Below are 21,584 nucleotides of genomic sequence, written 5' to 3'. Positions count from 1 at the left end.
ATGGTGAGAGGAGTCTTCAAAGTAGCTTGAGATTGACTCAGAGGGTCTAGTGAGGTCATGTGTTTATGTCATAACCAAATCCTGGATGTTTGAGCATGTAATCACACCAAACCACAAAAAACTTTTTTTTAGTCATTACCTTTAAACATGGACATAAATTTGACACAATTAAAATAGAAGAAATGTTCAATGTGATGTATTAAAAGCAATTCTGGATTTTCTTATCGTACTAAAAATGTTTGTAAATTCAGCTTTAAATATTTTAGCAATGATGTGCTTTGGAAAATGAGTTTTTGTACAGAAAAAATGTACTACTGGTTTGCTTTTTTCAGTCACTTTTAAATATTTCTTTTAAGATATACTATGTAGGACTTTCAAAAAAATGAATTGACTCTTACAGAAGTAAACCTTCTCAATCATCACTTATGATCCACTAGAAGAGTGTGAAACTAGAATCCCCCCACAGCAAGCACAGAATATTTATACAGTCAACACAGACACCCACGATTAGTGCCACCAATTCAGTATCTGACCAAATGTCTCCTCTTCCTGAGTTATGATGCTGAATAATGGCCAGAAAAATGTTTTTGCAGAACAGTATGATGTCACAGTGAAGTTAGCCTTTGACCTTTTGGATATTCTATGTCATTATTGCATAATTTTATGGAACTTTGGCATAATCAGCAAATCAGTTCTTGAGTTATGGCCAAAAACGTGTATTGTGAGGTCACACTGACCTTGACGTTTGACTTGAGACCACCAAATTCTAATCACTTCATTGCTGAGTCCAAATGGACATCTGTGCTAAATTTGAAGAAATTCCCTCAAGGCATTCTTGAGATATCAGATCCAAGAGAATGGGACGTACATAAGTACAAACAACCTGAAAACATAATGCCTCCGGCCAGCAGTATTGCCAGGCATAAAAACACAAACATAGTGAATGCCAAATGAGAGTGAATCTGGGGTTGACTTTCAATTTTGCTGGTGATTGCTTTCACAAACAATAACCGACAATCCTGTATAGTATACCTTTAATTTAGCCGTTAGAGATCAGAAAGACAGAGAAGAGAAAAGAAGAAACTGGAGCTCTTCATACATCAGTGACATCACTTATTGTCAATGACATCATCACCAAGGGACCAGGCACCAGTGTCACATCTGAGTTATTCCTCGTGGTTCAGCCTCAGGACATATAAAGGACATAAGACTCTGTGTGTGCGCGTGTGTGTGTGTATGTGTGTGTGTGTGTGTCGTGAGCGAGAGTGAAAGAGAAAGATCAGGTGTCTGGTATCAAACACTCGACTGTTTGAAGTGACACGGGAGACAACGCTTCTCTGTGTCACCTGTGTCCCCTGCAGACTGGTACACACACACATGTACACAAAGAAAGTTTGATACAAGGCGGCAGATAAAAAGCAGGTGCCTGAGGGTGCTCTTTGCTCCTGTTTAACAGCAGGTAGGAGCTCCATTACCCTGGTGGTATTGTTAAGTGGACATACAGAAAGTTAAGCATTTACCTTTGTAACTTTGTTGAGTGGACAAGCTCTGGCGTGGCCATAACAGATACACATCCCTCCGACCGAGATGTCCTTAATGGAATAATAGTACTGTAAACACAGAGACAGGGAGAGCACATGATCATTTGTGCAAAAATGTTAATAAGCTGTTTAATGGGCAGGATTAAACCAAGATTGTTTCCTCTTATCTCAGTGAAAGTGTCTTACACAAAAAGGACATCCAGACTTAACAGATGATGTCATAACGGTGTGCCGAACTCCATCTGATCTGATGACTGAACATCAGCGCTGCAAAATGACTGCATTTATATAGCACATTTATCCAAAGCACTTTACAGTTGTCCTCAACTCAACAATTCACACACACAGATGGCAGCAAATAACCATGCAAGGTGTTGACCTTCAGGATCAATTTAGGGTTCACACCTTTGACCTTTGAACTATAATTTATCATATATTTATGTTATAAAATATAAAATGTCATTGCTAAAAAGAAATAGTAATAGTTATTTACTTGGTCATTAATTAGTGACTTATGATACAAGTTTTAATGAAAATTATCCAAATTTAACCAGTCATATGGTTATATGGCACAGACCATAATGCAAAGAAATGCTTTAAACCTGGTAATAGAATTGTTAATAAATGCAAATATTAGACTGTATCAGTATATTTTCAGTATGACTTTAAGTCATTCATTCAAACATTGTTTTCGAGATTTAGTAAATAAGTGACTAAGATCTTTATGTGCAGACACAACTCATCACAATTATGACATAGTAGGTCATTACTTTTACATGCCATTATTTCAATACTTTATTTAGTGGCACATATTCAAAATTTCCAAATGAACAGAAAAGAACAGAAAAGTGTGTTGAGCCTCACCCGTCTCGTCACAATGGGATCAATATCTTTCGGATCACGCAGTGTCAGAGTCATGAGGTCGGCGTTGAGCGTTCTGATTCGCTGAAACACCAGCCTGATGTAGCGGGCGGAGGTGAAGTTCAGCAGGGTCGGGGAGGGGTCATCCGCACTGGGCCGGCCATTGATCAGAGACGTGTGGATCTATACATAGACAGATAGGTAGTGACATACAACAGCAGAGTTGAAGTGAGACACTGTGCTGAGGCAAACATTAAAGGTGCTTTTAGCTGTTCGCAGTGGCAGATGGTGGAGGGAGTGAGAAACGTCTTCAGTGAAGCCAAAGAGACAACAAACGTAAACAGATCGGAAGGAGGAGGAGGATGGGTAGCAACAACCTTGTTGTAACAGGAAGTGTTGTTTATGTTCTTAAATTTCAAAAAGACTTGCATAAGCAAAAAAAGTCAAGACTTTGAAATGAAGGCTGCAAATAGCCTCAACCACTCTGTTATTTGTTTTCAGTCACTAACTCGATAATATAACTTAAATTCCAAAAAATGCTTAAATGTAACAGCTTTGATTACAGAGGTACAAATTGCAAAATGGCTGAAGAAAGAGAGGAATGTGTGTGTTGTTGTGTGGTGCCAAGAGAAGACAGATTTCAGATGCTGGTTCTAAAGAACCACCAGGAGATACTGCAGTGCCACCAGCCCATGTAAAAGTAGTACAAGGTGACTCGAACTGGGAACTTTAAAGGGAATCCTAAATGTGTTTGTATGTGTTGTGCAATAAATCAATGAAACTGAGTAAAAAACAAACCCCTGGAAGTTTGACAAAACAAGATAGAGCTGAAAAAAATCAACAGATAAAACCAGCAGCCTCGTGAGAATCTGCCGCCCACCACTACAGACCAGCTGCTGACCTTTTACATTTTCAACCTCACCTAACAAGAACCAACCATCTGCTAAGGTAAACACAGGGTGAGCTAATGTGGCATAAAGCATTTAAAGAATACACAATGGGAACAAAGCATTCATTTAAGATTCCCCTGATGCATCAGTTAAACATGTTTTTTATAGGCACATACCAGATACCATTAGTGGACTATCTTTACTAAAATATGTAATTTACTGCAGAGCAGTTTTACCCTTTCCTGCACAATGTGACAGCACTCAAGTAATCACTGCAAGAGGACCTAATTGTACATACGTGGCAAAGTGTTTCTTCAACGTGGTGCGTTGAACATGTGCAAGTGCAACGCCATTTTAATACAAAGAGGTTTGTGCACATTTGACTGGGATTGGGTCCATGGATGTATTATACATCCATGATTTGCTTGTACACCGTTTCAGACCGTTTCGAGGAAACATGTCGCTAAACCCAGACACCGTAGCAAAATGGAGCACACCATTTTTAAATTGAATGTGACCTTGTTTTCACCATCACTGACTGAGCAGGTGATCTGCACTAACATCAGAAACTGAGACAAAGAAAAAAAACATAGATTAAGGCAGCAGGTCTGAACTCATTTAACAGATCCAAATTTTGTTTGATGATTGACATCAATCCAGTGGCCCTGACAGTTCAATGCACTGAAATTTAGAAAAAAAGACTACATTTGCAGCATTTAGAAAGTCACCAATGATGACAGAAACATCATCTTGAAGATACATGCACAGCATTTAGAAAAATGCTGCAAGAAGGTCACAACACAACAGAAACTGCTTCCAGGGGACACTAAGCGTGATGCACAATGCTGAAACATGTTTGTTGCTGCTATGGTGTGTGGTTGTTAACATGTTTATTTCTGCTGTAAAGTTGGGCATTTAAACATGGAGGGCTATGAGGATTTACTCTGTTTTGGAGTCATTTGGTTGTCAGCTGCTTTTTCTAAATACCGATTATGTTTCTTCATTTACTTATGTTGTGTATTTGCACACGTTTTCTCAATTTGCAGAGACTTAAGCTCTCAGGGCCATCGTATATCAAATGTCCTGATATCTGAAAAAAAAAAACAAACTGTTGAGTCACTGTCTGAGATTACAAAAATACAAAATGAGGCTTCTATCCACAGAGTTTGTTGCTTTTCTGCACCAGAACACCTCGTACAGCAACATAGTACTGTTACTGGAAGACATTTTCATTTTGTCTACCATAGAAATTGACATTTTTTATCATAACTACAGTGCTGTTCCTCTGAATCAATGTGGACGAAGAAAAAGCATGAATTTATATTCTGTATCACCAATAATCACACAGCCACATAACAAGGAGTGTGAGGTCCTGTCTGCCTGCATGTCTGTCCATCTGTCTGTCTCACTAATGTGGCCAAGAGCAACATTTGGGATCTGCAAAAAAGTCTCAGAGAGTGGGCTGACCACGCATGTGTGTATGTGTGTGTCAAGGGGGAACACTAGATGGGTGCAAGCTGCACACTTGGAAGTAACGTAGACGGTTGTGTGTATGTGCGTGTGCGTGTGTGTGTGTGTGTGTGTGTGTGTGTGTGTGTGGTGAGTGGTGGGGTGACATTGTGAATGTGTGTGCGATGCTGTGACACATCGCCTACGACTCATTATGGTTTCACTGTGATCAGACGGCTGGGGAGCTGTCAACCACACACACACGCACACGCACACCGTACATACACATATTCAGACACCTCCGTCGTTACTTGCAGCTCTTGACATCTCCCAGCTCGCACCCCCTCTAGCGCTCCCCCGCAGGACACAGACACACAACACCAAAAGAGACACACTGAACACGCATGCATGCCGGCACACATACCAGCACCCATGTAAACGCATATACAGATTCAGACAGGCAGTGACAATTAGAGGCCTGTGTGGGAGATGTAGATGTGCGATTAATTTGTTTTCACTGTGTGTGTGTGTGTGTGTGTGTGTGTGTGTTTCTCTTCATTAATGTCAGTAATAGCAGGCTTGCCCCTCTGTTCTTCTTGGGTGCAATCACACACGCAGCTGATCAAAGCAACAGAACAGTAAACAGTGGTGTATGCACATGTGTGTGTTTCAGTGTGTGTTTTCAATCACTGATAAAAAATTATGTTATTAATTGTGCACATCTAATAAGAAGTATACCCACTCTGTGCAATATATAAGTTTCATACCCTGTATTGGAACTATGTTTTGCATTATCCTTATTACATTTTTAGAAAACAAGCAACGATCTACTTACGCGCGCATTTTTAAGGACAAACTTTCAAAACTTTTCAGTAACTTTTCAATTTTTTCTATAAAAAATATCCAAAAATTTTGAAGACAAAAAAAGAAAAAGAAAAAAATCGCTGAAATATATATTTTTTTTTTACTGTTGTAATACTGTAAAAACAATACTTTGTAAAGAGCTGTACTAAACAGTTCGAAGCTTAATTCATAACGTTGACATTAAAATTCGAAATCAACATATGATTGCTGTGCAGCTTTGTTTTTTTGTGGGTTTTTTTTCTTTTTGCATATCTTAATAAATAATCCACTTCAATGCATACTTGCTGGCATTTGGCATTAAAAAAACCCCAACATTTTTAGTGCATCCAAAAAATTGTTTGCTCTCCCACTTGTAGCACAAAGGGAGGTAAACACCTGTAATAACTGCGTAGTGAAGCAACAATCTAACAGCACCATAAAACACATTTATCAAACCACTATAACAAAAAAATCTATTTCAGCTCTAACAATGGTTAAAAGTCTAACTCACTTAATCTGATGAATCACTTACTCAATAAAAGCTTCAAATGTAGGAAAATGAAATCCAGTACAACGCTTCTTTTGAGGTGTCATATTTAGTAGCCCAAGTCAACCCAGTAATTTTAACAGTTAGCTACACACAACTAAACTCAAGTCAACCTGACCAGTTTAACCCAAGTCATCTTGCAGTCTGGTCTAGCTCAATGTATTTTCAGCCAACCAAGCACAAACACACTCCTTTTACTCCACTCACCCAAACAAAATCTTCCCAAACTTATCTAGCCTATTAAAACTTGACTCCCTTTCTCCATTCGAGCCTGAGTAAACCAAACCCACCAGCATCATTCAATTCAACTCACGACTAAGCTTAACTCAGATACAGATCACAGCAGCAGCGTATCAGGAGCTACAAGTGTTACCTCTCCATTCTCCAGAGGGTGAATCTTTGAATAAAAAGATGTGCAGATAACTTCATCATCTCTGGTGTAGGATGGAGGTCCGGTCCGTGGATTGATGTTGAACCTTGTCAGGCACTCTGTTTCTGTGATGGCGTAATACTGCCAGGGCTCAAAGGTCACACCGTCTATTGAACGCTCTAAGATCCAGTTACCTGTGGACCAAATTAGGGGCAAAGAAAGTAATGATCAAATGCTTCAAACATGTAATGAGGAGGGAGGAAAAGATCAATAAAAATAATGATGGACATCCAAGACTGTGTGTGGTTCACCCTACTTAAAATACATAGAAAATTGACAGAACATTCAATTCCATATACTGTGTTTCTTGACAGCTTGGACCAACACAGTGAAATTCCACTTGAATTGATTGAATTTAAAGTAATAGGAGTCCAGTTAATGGGGGAAAAAAAAACAAAATCAGCAAATTGTATGGCATTAAACAGAATACAGATAAACTGTTACCAAACTATGCAACTATCAAGATATGCCATCATTTTAATTTAAACATGATAATTAGCCGATGCCCAAAATCTGACTATTCTTAAATATTTTAACTTTAAGCTGAGGTATGCAGTTAAATTTTGGGGAAAAAAATCACAAAATCACTTTCACCATGTTGTTATTTAAGTGGTATTCAAGGGGAATACTAGATTTCTGCACCTGCTTGTGACATTACAGACTTAAGCAAAAATGCAGTTTATTGAGTGGAATCTTGAGCTTTTATGTTGTTCTCTGTGGGAGGATCATCTGCTCAATTGGTTGTGATTATTATATACTATTTCTATTTAAATGTTCATAAGAAAAGAAAAAATAGAAGAAGAAAAAGAGAAGGCAAATAAGCCAGGAATTCACTTTATTCATATATTCTCATTTTATCACCAAGGCTGTAAAGTTAACACCTGAAACAGGCTGCATAAATTAAATTATGAAGCAGAATGCTTACCTGGGCGAGGTGAGTTGGCTGCCTTTATGATCACATAGGCGATCTGAAAAACCTGGAAAAAACAGTGAGGATAGTATACATGAAAAATATTTCATATAGCATGTTTATTATCATATTTTATATGTTCAAAAATAAATACTGAAATTTACAGATTTTATTTATATTTTGTTTTTCTAACAAATACAATAATAGTTGTTTAGACAGACTTTCAGTCAGTTTGATAAACAATGAGACAGACAGACACAAACACTGGATGTAGGTCAAATGCTGACTCCCTGTCTCCCTCCACCACCCGTCTTTCACCCCATCCTTTCTCCCTCTCTGTGTATTTCTCTCTTTCTTCTCGTGATGTGGGAAGTAGTGTCACATTGCAGCAATTAGAATATGGAGAAAGCTATCAAGTGTGTGTGTGTGTGTGTTTGTGTGTGTGTCTGAGAAAGTGTATTTCAGGGTAACCTTATAGCAGTCATTCAAACCCCTTACAAAGAGTCAGTGTTACCTGTATTCCCACCAAGGATGGGGTGGTGTGTGTGTGTGTGTGTGTGTGTGTGTGTGTGTGTGTGTGTGTGTGTGTAAGAGAGCTCTCAGCGGTAGCTTGTAATATGGTGACAGCTTTGGGACAGCTAGGCAGCTCCAGCAGCTAAACATAGATGAACACAGCTAACTAATGCAGTATGTGTCTGTGTGTGCGTGTGTGCGTGTGTCTGTGTGTGCGTGTGTGCGTGTGTGTGTGTGCGTGCGTGCATAGGGTTGCAGTGTCATATTCTATTTTTTGATCATATTTGGATCAGACGAGTTGTTTTTTTTTTTTTTTGCCTCTAAAGCTCAACACAGCATCAACAAATAAACACACCAATAACTGTCCTGCAGGAAATCACACGGCTGGTAAATAAATGTTTATCTTGCTTCCATGACATTTAATGTCAAGTAGGTAAGTTTACTGTGAGTTCACGTCATGAATGGATCATTTTATCAGTCTTCTGTATTAATTTTAATTGGCTAGATTCTCTTTTCAAACTGAGTTTTTATTTATCTTTTATTTTTTTATTTTCCACTGCAGCCTGGTTTGGCAATTTTGATCTTAAAATATAAGCTCAAACTAGCAGGGTGTCTACAAGTTTCATCAGGTTGCATTTGAGACCTTGTTAATGCAAGTAAGGATGAAGAAAATCTCACTAAATAAAGAAGGTATACTTTACAAAATAAATGAAAACAGTAGGACCTCTAAGATTGAATTTGCATACTGATACAATATTATTACTCTACAGTTAAGACATTTGAAATCCAGGTACCTTCCCTAAAGGACAGATTGAGATTTGTCTGTCTGCTTGTTTGTATAATAATTTATTTTACATGTTCGAAATGAATCACACACACAAAAAAAAGAAAAATTAAGTCCAACTAAAAACAGAATCTGTCTTCCCTGCTTGGAGTAAAACGTGGTGTTGAGTGATTTAAAGGGACAGTTCACCCCAGAATCAAAAATAGTTTTTTTTTTCTGTGCTAGTGTCTAAACGAGATGTAAACATTAATAGTGTCCTCCTTGGCTGAGCTGTAATATTAGCTAGCTTAGTGATGACATGTGAGCTAGCTGTAGATTCATTCTTCCCTCTGTGCAGCAAACTACACCCGCCAACTATATCACCTTGCAGAGGAAAAGTACCTTTACAGCTCACCTAGCACCCCTGAGTTAACTAACGTTACAGCTCAGCAAAGGAGGACGCCATCAGTTTTACATCTCAAACTGTCAAGAGCATGACTCTCTCATCCATGAGTAGATGCACACTTACTTCTGCGCAGTGATGCAGTTGGTACGTGCAGTTCAGTAGAAAGAAAATAGTTCCTATGTGGAACTGCTCACAACAAGGTCTGTGGATTATGTTTAGTAACCAGGTCATGATTTCTGGACAGAGCCTTTGAGTTTTTGTTTTATTTTACTTTTTAACCACAAGCCGAGAGCAATCTCATTCCACAATATTGGGGAGAAGAAAGACATCTTTACGGCCGATTTCTCTAACAGTTGTCAATTTACACTTAAACAATCTAGACTGATGAATGGACTAAAAGTGTGCAGTTATGATTTGGGGGAGAAGTTTCCCTTTAAAAATTAGGTTTTCCTTATAAATATCAATTCTGAAAATCATCCCTGAAGATTTTCCTTTAAGCCGTCAAGGCTCAAAGTTGGAGTCTTTGATTGACAGCTGAGCTAGCAGGGATTAAAAGACACGACTTCATTTAAACCTGTGATAATAAATACTGCTTAAAAGTGAAAGGCAGACAGGTTTTGTGGTATTGAAAAATGGAAATATAAATATAAAATAATTAATTGCTCTATGAGAGAATGGCGACATTACTACGTTATACCAAAAGAGTATAAAATGAAATTATTTCAATGCAACATAAAAAAAGAAGTGCTCTGTTTACATGAACAGAAAACAGCAAAATATCAAATAATCATTTCTTTCACTAGTTTTACTTCAAAAAGAGAGCACAAAGCAGATCTGCATGCTCCAACTTAAACACTTTAAAGTCCAACTGAACTTTTTTAAAGAGTGAAACAATAAGTGACTCATTTAGCCCCAGATGAAGTGTCTTATCTGTGCTTTGTTTTTGCACTGATGAATAATTCTGTGATTCTAAAATAAACTACCGACTAAATCGGCTCATTTATATATTGCCTCAGATAGAAGTGTTGAGACTGCAGAGGAGTGGAGGCCAGTTATTCACAGGTCTGTAACGACGACAAAATTGCATTTATCTCCACATGTGACAAGTGTCTCCTATTTTTACATCTCATAGGTGATTTTAAGACTCAAAACCACACAAATTAATATTCATTTCCACATAGTTCTCGCAATCTTACATATTTGACAGGAAATGGTCATGGCTTGCCAGGGAATGGCTTTTTGCACATATCTGAGCAGAGCAGCCAAATGAGCACTTAAAATGTTTATTTTAATGCTCAATCAATCCATTTAAGCCCTGTGTCCAGTATGGTTGGGTTGCCCACAATCAAATGGACTGTGAAAAATCCATTTTGTCTCAGCGTGATTTGGACACACAGTGACAGCGGTTTTACTGAACAGCTGGTGTTTACAGGCCATTCACATGGAAGCGTGTTAAAATTTCTCTGGCCTGATAAACTGGCATCAGACCCCAATTCCAGTTAGGGATCCAGCTAATTATAACAGAATTTGAACACAAAAGACAGATCAAAAACAAAAAAAGATCAGAATGTGGCAAAAAGAATTAATAACAATGACAAAAAACTGAATTCCTTTCTGTGTCCGGATTCAGACATAAACAGACGCACAGGTGGATACGCCGTCAGAGCAACAGACGTGGTATGCAGACTCGTTAAAATTTACTGTCACTTCAAGAGAAAATGTGTTAACATCTCACTGGACTAATAAAGTAGCTTTTGGCCCAGTTCTAAATAGTGTGAATAATCCAGCATCCCCAACTGCCAAGCTGAGTGCAGGCAAACAAGCAGCAGATATTCACTGGAGCCACACAGCCATCTCATCGCACGATCACTCTGCTTTTCAACTGAGCTGCCACTAAAAACAATTTGGGGAGATGCTGCAGTATTTTGAATGACAGTCTCTTGACAGCGCTGCAGCAAACACATTAGAATAGAGTTCAATTTGAAGCCAAATTGCAAGAAAAATAATACGAAATATATTTTAAAAAAACAAACAAAAAAAAAAAACAGACAAATTATTGTTTTTCACAATCGCTTAAATGGTGGAGAGGCTGCAGTGGAGTGCAGCGCATACAGACAACAGCCTCTGGATAAAACTGAGGAACGTCCTGGTGTGTAACAGCCAATTGAAATCTATTCTCTTTAAGTCTTCCCTCTCTATCTGAACCGCCAAAACACACAAATAAAACAAATGCACACACAAACGCGCACGCTCACAGACTTGGTCGTAATTTAGCCTTAAGCTTTTTAAATAGGCTTTAGTCTGCACAAAACACCAGATGCTGCAATTTCTCCCACATTCTTGCTTTGGCCCGAGCTACTGTCAAACACAGACCAACAAAGTTTCATTGGGTACAGCAGATGTTTCATTTACCTTCTCTCTGGTATGATTAAAGATATTGTTTCTGATCACGTATTATTCTCATATTACTAATTATTATATAAAGTCGAGAAAAGTAAGATTATATCTAAGTTTGAGGTATGTTTCAATAGTCAATTTAAAAAAAGTAAAGTAACAGAAAATGTCCCATTTAAGATGCATATGCCATTTTCATCCAAGCATATGTGCAACAAAGCTATAGCTATGATAAGTAAAGGTTCACTGAGTCCTTATAATGACCGATTTCGTGAACCAGTGAACTCCACGCTCAAGCTTCTATCTCATTAAGATGTCCATGACTGCAGACTGGCAAATTACAGTGTTATAGTTTTAAGTTGATTGAGGTATAAATCTGCAATTGCTAACTGAACTGTACATTCACAACTGTACATGTTTTCTCTGGTCATGGAGCACCACTTTCAAAAGTATTTGTGTCTTTCAATTGTATAGACAGTCTAATTTCATGAAAGGACCGCCTTTCCAGCAATTAACTACTCCTTTAAGAACAATAACAATGATGGAAAGTATAAAGAAAAGATAGAGCAATGCTGACAAAAACAAAAAACAAAAGATAAAAAAACCCACCAAAAGTAAAAAATAAAAAAACAGCAGTGGTTTTCAATGATAAAGCCATCTAACTGAGACAATAAGTCTGATAACATTTTAAACAGGCAACACCAGAGACACCTTGTTGCTTCAGGGCTCCAAGTATTACCTTATCTGTAACCTCATGAGAAACACTGATCAAAAAGGCTGATTACAATGTCTGGCTCATAACTAATGCAAGTATTTGTAAGTCTGAGAGTCTGAAGTTGGTTGGGAGTCCCTCCTGTTGTTTGATAGGATCTAAATCTTTGAGTCAAGATTAAGACAAAAGCAGAATTACACAAGAATCTAAAAAGTCACATTCAACTTAACAGCACTGAAGGCAGTAGTAAGGAGAATGACCCGTAGGAGCAACAAAATATGAGAGAAATCTCCTAAATATTATTTAACTGAACGCAGCTGCTAAACAGGACATCTCAACTCCACTCATTACTTTTCCACATATGTCTTCCCCTGTGATATGAGAGCTGGAGCGTAGGATTCATACTAAGTGTAAGTGCACACAAAAGACAAAAAATGGCATATACCAAAAAATAATCAAATTTTAAAAACTATGCCACGCACACCTGCAGGCAATGTTCCCTTTATAAATCACAGTCCACCTGGAATTGTCTGCACATGTACTGACCTCATATGCCGCCCTCTACATGCCCACATTTAACCATGAATGGGCAATGCAAAGCACCTCTGCCGTGGAAAATTATTACATGTGAAAATATGTAATGAATACTTGCATGAAGATGTATGATTCACCCATGTTTTTGAATTAGATATTTTTGAGGACCTGAGTCCTTCACTGACCTCAGGGTGTCTAAATATTAAGATAATGCAAGAGCAAAACCTTGTAGACGTTAAAACTAGACAGACACAGCTATATGACCTGTGAAAAGTACTGTTTAAGGGTGAATGATTCTTCTGTTACTTTAAATTTTTGGTTTGTCTCTGTCCATGTGCCAACAGCTTTTCTGATCAGTTTTGTGTTGCAATAAATATATTTTCAAGTAAGGACAACTGAGGCTCATTGAATTCATTTTAGTATTATTCATCAAGCTTATTTTATCATTCAACAAGTTTACTTTATTATTTATCAAAGTTAGGACTGAAAAGGAGTGCATGATTTTCTACAACAACAGTTGATGCACAAAAATTAGTCTGCTGATCAATGGTTCTTTATAGTGAGTCACAGCTGCATTTATACTGTATATCTAAACCAATTAGACTGATTACTTCACACCTTGCTAAAATGATCTTGACAATCAGAGGCATCCCCCAACCTGGGATATTATTTGAAAATTGAAGGGGTGTATGGGTGAACACAATTTATTTATTTATTTAACTTTTGTTATAGTGAACTTGCCTTGCATTTTGATTAGGACTCATAATGAGGTTTGGATCACAGTGTTTTTGTGAGAGAATTCTCTGGCTTTATTTTCGGACTCTGCTAATTTACACAATCCACATGTGCAGGTGATACAGATGTGCTGATGAGTGTGTGCTCCAGCTATGGCGCGTTCTCCATTGACACATACAAACTATATGAAGTAAAACCGAGCATGTCGATATGTGCACAGTACAATAAGATACTGAAAATGATTGACACTCTGACACCCATAGCTACTTTCTTATTTATATGTGATGATGTTTGTCAGTGTTTCCTTTTACCAAGAAATATTTGTTAGGTGGGATGGGAGGGATGGGATTTGTGAATATGATATTAGTATAGTACATATATAGTATTAGTAGTATTTTCCTTCTTTTTCAAGGGCACATTATTCAGATTCAGGTACAGTTCAGGTACAAAGTGCACCTTAAAAAATCATTTCCAATCAAAAGCTCTTGTTGAATTCAAGGCAGTAATTTTGCCTGTGATATGTATGCATCTATGCTGTAGTCTCTGTGTGTATTTGTGTGTGCCTGTATGTATATGTTGAAGTATTTAAGAGCTGTGGATAATGACGGCACTTTGACTGACAGCCCCTTTCAGGACCCCGGTAACTGCCAGGTTCTACTCCCGCCCTCCAGAGAGCGGAGGCGCTGCATGATTTGACCATGTCGAACAAACTCTCCATCAATCAAACTGGCTGCCGCATTTCCATAATAACTGCAATTTAAATGAATCACATCTGAAGCTGGCAAATGATTGTTGCCGTGGTGAGGCAAGTTTAACCCCTCACGGTAACAAACTCCTAATACACTAAATTTCTTAATGTATATGCATACTAATGCCTAAGATTGGAGCAATACAAGACTTCACGTTTAGGAGTTGCATACCTGGAAAACTTTAAGTGTGATGTGCAATGATTGAGGTAAAATAAGAAAAAAAAAAGTGAGTGATTATTTGGAATTTAAATACTGTGCAAACCTGTAAGTTAAACCTAAAAAATGGGCTTCAACCCTCTTCAACAGGTCACTGCAGAGGACTTTGATTCTGATTGCAAAGTCAGATGCAAAATTATAATTTAAAAACTCATCTAAAAGCGATGAAGAACATACACAGACTTCAACTGTCTCTTTCTCTCTCTCTCACACACACACACACACGCACGCACACATGCACGCACGCACACAGTAATGCACATGGACCCTCAGCTCCCACTCTCTCATTATTTAGTCTTTCCATCCAGAGAGCCTCAACAATAACAAGAGAGGAAATGAGGGTGGTGATGTCACAGGCGATAACCACACATACACACAAACACACACAAGCCCACTGTCATTTTGTGAGTGAGATGACTGGGGTCGCAGGGGAAATTCAGTGCACTGGAGGGTAAATAGGTTTCCATTGGGCTGAAAGACACTCACACATATGTATACAAACCCACTGAAGAATGCACATGTTCACACACATACAGCCAGACATTAATGGCAGTCAGTGTCCAGTCGATCACTGCAAATCAGGCGAGAGGTCAGTCTACTGTTACTCTGATCAATGCAAAATTGATTAAAGTAATAAACTGAGAGTTATGTGATGAAAGAAGAATCGTTTTCAGTCTTCTCTAATGAAGTTGGATGCAAAGACTGTCTTGTGTCCAAACATCTGAAAATATACAAAGTATTCCTGAAAACGTGTGAAGAGACTGTGAACTATATAGTACTAAATTGTTGAGTCAGACCATTGTTAGACTGTCTGTCATCCTTTTTGTGTCCAGGAATTTTTGGGAATTTATGGCTGAATGACACAGTGGAGCCATCATTAACGTGACCCTTCCCTAATAGCACATAGCATCAGTTGCTCTCTCTGCCACAATCACAAGTTACAACACTCACTTACCACAGCCTATAGTAAAGTGCTTCATAATTGTCCATGTTTACAGATGGTCTGCTAATCCATGTTTCTAGTTGTGGAATGATTTCACTGTAGTTTTGGGTGACTCCCTTCTGCAGCTGCCCCTGAACAGCACACGGCAGCAATCCAAAGTGTTTAAACAATGAACAAAACTCCCCTTGCACAGCCAGTGCAATCATCAGGTGCTGGTTGGTAGCAGGAACATTTAAAGTGAAAAACAAAGTTGACCACCAAACACTGAAGAACTTAACTGTGATTTTATTCAGAGCGAGCAATGTGTTTCGGCTTCTTCAGGTTTGCTCAGTGACATTACATGAGTAGAGATACTAATGCAACGTCACTGAGCGAACCTGAGGAAGCTGCAGGTGAAACCCGTTGCTTGCTCTGAAAAAAGACTCACTTAAGTTCTTCAGTGTTTGGTGGTTAACTCTGTTTTTCAGATCCAAAGTGTTTATTCCCCTTGAGGTGCAAGGTAAGCAAGAACAGGATATCACCTCACATTCCCACTATCACACCAGTCCTTATTCACCCAAAAGTACAAACTTCTTCCCCCTCTCACATCGGAGTCCACTGTGCTATAAGATCTGCATATAGAAAGAGTCGAATTTTATCCAGTATTCGAGGATTTAGGCAAGTATTGGCGAAACAAAGGATATGATAGATATGTTAGCCTAGATGGACACAGAGATGGTCTTGCTTGTCCACGTGGTCGGGATTGGAGCTGATGCACATCTTTTCCATCTTAGCCTCGACATTTGAAAACCACAACCTGGCCAGCTTGCAGTCACAGTAAAGGGGAGAATTTATAGAGTTTATATGCTCTATATAGAGTTTATATAGAGTTTATACCAACGTCCAATACTGACCAATAAAAGCATCACCTACACTTGCAAAAAAAATCAAAATTTAGCACAAATTTAGCAGAGTTAACAGAGAGGCAACTGAAAAAACCAGTGCATATGTAACACTCACTATAAGAGCCAACACTCAAAAACATGCATTAATCAACAATCCAAACATGGCACAACCGGCAAACTGCCAACTTTATGCATTATAGTAGCAAAATTGGCTGGAGACAGAAAGAGACAAGGACTGAGCACCACATGTGGATGTGTTTGAGCAAGACAAACAAAAAGAGAAGAGAAGGTGGAAGGTGGATTATTGCAAATAATATTTCTGTAAGATATTAGTGACTCATAATGCTCCTTTGTCACTTTTTGACACATTGTCACACTGACTGCATCATCCTGTTGCTGTGACATATCAACTACGCAGCCATATTTGACGGGCAAGACAGGCTTCCAGCAGATATGCCCCCAAGCACTTCAGAGCAGGCAATACTGCTTTTTTTCACAGTTTTGAACCCTAGTTTGATAAATTTAGCATTTTTTAAATCATTTAAATTTGACTGGTTGATAACACATTTTTTTGTGTGACAAACTCAGAACACATATTCATTTCTGCTTCTCCCCATACAGTAACGATGACTTCCTTATAGTGAGATTGAAAGCTTTTTCACTGAAATAATGACACATAATACAATGCTGTGAACAAGGCAAACACGGCCATCTAATGAAGATGGCTGTTCGAGCTGAGGCGGCCCAGTGAGTGGTCATTGAGAAAAAGTACACCAGTATTAAGCTTTTAAAGAACCTCCTTGTGACAAATGGAACAAGACGAGGATTTTTTTCATACTCACACTCATTATTCAGCTGTCAGCGATGATAATCATTTTTTCATTCAATGTTTTGCACATCTCTAAGTTAGTCTGATGGTGGATATGAGCAAGAACAGTGTGTGTATGCACATGTCAGTCTCCTGCTCCACACACTAATATCAGGGTCAGAAGTGGGTGAGTGAAAAAGTGTGTAACCAGGCAGATGCATTCACTGGCTGTACCACTCTGGTGACAGATGTGAAAACGTGTGTGTGAGTGTGTGTTTGTGAGACCATTTGGGAGTGTATATGCTATATTCTGCAGCCACACCACAGCGGTGAAAGGTGTGATTGATGGGCCTGAAGTCATTAACATTTCAAGATGGCTGCTCCTCGACTTCCTGACCAGAGAATAATTAAATTCTACGTATGTGATGGTTGGAAAATAAATAAATAAAGTTAACCTCACTTTTGCCGCTTACTATTTTTCTCCTCTCTCTTTCTGCCTCTAAATTAAATTCAACTCCATATAAATTGTGTTTTTTAATAATAATTTTTGGTGTTATTTTGTTTACTCTAACACACTGCAATGTCTGCAGCAGAGTCACATCCAACAGGTCTCGAACACCAATGAGCTGTTTTGACTGTGTAATGAAGTTTTAATAATAGTACAGAAATATTGCTGTGAACAAAAAAAAAAGATCATGAAGATACATTTTATTCTGTAACTCATAATACTTTTTAATTTGTGCATTGAAATGTAGTTGACGTGAGGATCATCAGTGCCCTTCACACTTAGCATGTTTTATGTTGAGAGGCTCCTGCCTGTCTGGGTGATAAGAGGTCGACTTTGATAATGCTCCCGAGTGACACACACTTTGTCCGACTCTTGTCTGGCGATGTGATGATACGAGGATCTGAATGACGTGGGACAGACATTGTCTAGGCTAAAACTGTTTTTGTCAACTTTAAGTTTTTGTTACTTCTCTGTCCATGCATATGTGCTGCACCAAAGGTTTCCCTGACATCAGATTTGTGTTGTTATTAAACTCAGGTTTATTTCACTATTTATCAAAATGATGATTGACAGAGTACAAGTTTTTCCATATCAATTACAAAAAAGGGAGAGATCTTAATAGTCTCAGATGTGTTTGATTCTGGAAGACTTTGCTTTCTCCTCTTTGCTGACTAAAGCACGGTTTATATTTCCTTGTCTGATTAACCTATGGCGTAAGCTGTGTATAGACACGCGGCGGCCTGATGTGCACCTCTCCAACAGTGTAACTACCTCCAGTTTACTTTTGTAACTGAAAGCCAGTCCCCTCAGTGGATTTTTTTGTTTGACTTTTATTCCACATATTAGAAACAACAAATTGTGAGGACAATAAAGCCCCAACAAAATACCATTTTTAGTCTTGGTTGTGTTTTATCCTGGCTTCATATAAGTAGAGACAGATCCATTAGCCATTAGGCTTATTTATGCAACAGGAAATGTTATATGCGTATGCTAATAACATTAGATTGTTGTATATGTGGGGAAAAGAAGGTCTAGTAAAAGACAACTGTTTTGTCAATTTACCTTGGGAGTTATAATGGAGATGAATTTAGTAACATTACCTCTGTTAAATGTTGTTGTTGTTCTGGGCTTCAAAAGAGTGAAGGAAAAAACTGTTAACTGCTAGGTTATGCAATATAAAATGCCACAGGCTTATTCAGATAATGTTAGCACTTTGTATATGGCCAGCAAAAAAGTTGTTTTGTCTGTGAAACTCATGGGTTATTATGTAGCTAAATACTGTACTTTTGTTTAATATTGTTGCTATTAATCCCTATTTTATATGTTTTTAGCTGTGATTTGAATTAATCAAACTTCATTGCACTTCACAGAAACTCAACACAGTGACACAGAAACCCCACCGCCAACTAGTGTTTTGGAGGTGTAATTGCAGGGCGATGCTGACACAACAGCAGACAAGTAAAGACTCTCACAACAGCCCATGCACAACTATGAATCTGCCTTAAGTCACTTCAGATTTTGCTGCAGTTGCCTACTGGTTTGCCATTTTAATCATTTTTGGCGTGAGAGTTTAAAGACAATGCTGTTTTGTAGTTGGCTCACTCTTTACTTAACCATGGTTTATAAATGTAGTGGATTAAGATACATCTTTCTTAAGCAGTTAGGTCTGAATGCATTTTTAGACTTTGCAAGTTCCTCACAATGTGAAGACTGAAAGGCAGTTTTGATGCTTGGAGATGGCTTCACATTTTGGGTTTTAACTTTTAAGGTAACATTAAGTAATATGTTTATTTTGTGAAAAGGACAGCTAATTAAATGGTGTTAAACAATAATGCTGGACTGCATTTTTAAAGCACTTTTGTTGAAATTGCTTTACAGTTTGCCATAACTGTTTCTAAACCTCTGCACTGTGACTTTGTGACATGTTTATTTTTCTGTTTCCTATTTGTATTTTCCTTTAATGTCTCCTATTGTCCCTCATATCTGTTCCATTATTTTTTCTCCTAGATCCATTGTCCAACTACTTTTTTGATTAATTTAAAGCATCTCTGCAGTGCATTGTAAACAGACAGAAAAGATGGGAGAGAGACAAAGATGTTGACGCAGATTCAATATCACAACATTCTAACAGCAGGAGTATGACCCTTTGTCCAATGAGGCCCTAAAAATATATTTTAACGCTGGACCAGATAGCCATAATGTAAATTGTACATTCTGCTAAAGCAATATTCATTTATATTAGAGGTCTAAGTACTTCTTGCTAATTCGTATTATTTTGGGTATTTTGTTTTAATTGTTGCATTTTTGTCTAAAATATTGGACTTTTTATTATCAATTTAAAATTAATCTGTTTTTTCATTAAAAGCTATTTTTCAAAGGCATCTCTTAATGAACTGAGGGTTTCTCATAGACTAAAGACTCTCACCCTCATTAGTTTTATTCTCAAGACATCTATATAATTATACCCTGGCGCAGTAATCTGTTTAATCGCACGTCTAAACTAAACTAGATGTACTAAATCATCACATGCCATACACAGCCACTCAATCAACGACACTCCTGCCAAGCCTTCCAAATAAAAAATGGAAACCCAATTATTTAACGAGAGACAAGCATGCTTTTGAAAATGATTGATAGCAAAGATGGTATAACTAATTCCAGCACTGCTGAAATAATAGTGTGGAGCTTAATTCTTTGGATAATAAAACAAAGACCAACTAATTGCCCTAATGGCATAAACAATGACAACAATCAGTCTGGTGTGTTCAAGTGGTCATGGGAGCAACATCCTAACAGAAAAGCAACATGATGGCAGTAACTCTGAGGATGAACAAGTAGAAATAAATGTGAGAATAAAAATAAAAAGTCAAGAGCATTAAGACCCTACTGATCATTGTTATGGAGAGAAAAGATGCTACATGCTCACTCTGGCAATTAAAAAATATATATATCTATTTGTGACATCAGCAGAAAACAGTTTGTTGGCCGATTCCAATATTTCATTACAAAGATTATATCTGCTGATACTGATGACGTGCTGATATTATTGTGCATCCCTAGCTCATCAAGGATCAAAAACTGACATCTACTGAAATGTTTGGTCGTATTTTAAAACAGAGCATCTCCAGATTATTTTCAATCTGCATATGTTTAGCAAAAGTAAGGCACAGCACGAAATGAATAGTCATCTTCGCTGCTATCTTAACTCTAAGGGAACAGGGGGGGAAACTGCTCTACACGGTCCAACCGCAACCCAGTTTTGTTCCATCCGCTGCACAGTGTCATACCACACCACGAGTATTTCCAAGCGTCGTGTTTTGCCTGCCCCATTTTGTCATTTTTGTCATTTTTCTTTGATATTTGAGCTTCTACCATTAGTAAATAAGTAGGCTCTGGAGAATGTTTACTGTTTTTTCTTGCTTTGTTGTGCTGTAGCCTGTAGACAAAGTTAATGTTGTTAAAAGTCCATTTATGGACTTGTGACTGTATTTAAGTCATTAAAAATACATTCATAATTGCATTGTATCTGTATTTCACACACAGTGAATCTTTGCAAAACACTATGACTCCATCAGAAAGAGGGGGGGACCATTTTATAGACTTCTGGGTGGCTTTAAGTCATTAAAAATACATTCATAATTGCAATGTATCTGTATTTCACACACTGAATCTTTGCAAAACACTATGACTCCATCAAAAAGAGAGGGGGACCATTTTATAGACTTCTGGGTGGCTTTTGCTGGAACAAAACTGTCAAGAATGGCTGCAATAATTCTAATTTTGATCAGTTTTCCTGATACTGCTTTAGCAACTGCCTCAGATTTAAAATATTTAACAAAGTGGCTAAAACCTCACAATTAAATCTAAGTAAAGTATTCGTGTTTTTGATGCTGTTAAACAACTTTGATAAACAGAAAATGCTTGCAGTTTGTGTCATCGCAGACAATA

The 21,584-nt window shown here is 37.9% G+C and overlaps 1 protein-coding gene across 2 annotated transcripts in view; it reads right to left on the bottom strand.

Moving 5' to 3' along the window:
- Window positions 1–21,584, bottom strand: part of lama2 (laminin, alpha 2) — a 246,784-nt gene that overhangs the window by 174,131 nt on the left and 51,069 nt on the right. For both annotated transcript variants that reach the window (XM_088089255.1, XM_088089256.1), the window contains exons 4-7: window positions 7,487–7,538; window positions 6,505–6,695; window positions 2,406–2,585; window positions 1,521–1,610 (exon numbers count right to left, since the gene is read on the bottom strand). In XM_088089255.1, the coding sequence (XP_087945381.1) occupies window positions 1,521–1,610; window positions 2,406–2,585; window positions 6,505–6,695; window positions 7,487–7,538 (513 nt within the window). The remainder of the gene's footprint in view (window positions 1–1,520; window positions 1,611–2,405; window positions 2,586–6,504; window positions 6,696–7,486; window positions 7,539–21,584) is intronic.

The sequence above is a fragment of the Plectropomus leopardus genome, chromosome 16 (genome assembly GCF_026936395.1).
Source record: "Plectropomus leopardus strain MGB_pleo_1.0 chromosome 16, ASM2693639v1, whole genome shotgun sequence".
In the NCBI taxonomy this organism is placed as follows: domain Eukaryota; kingdom Metazoa; phylum Chordata; class Actinopteri; order Perciformes; family Serranidae; genus Plectropomus; species Plectropomus leopardus.
Note: the sequence above shows the minus strand (reverse complement) of the source record. Positions and strands in the feature narration are given on the sequence as shown.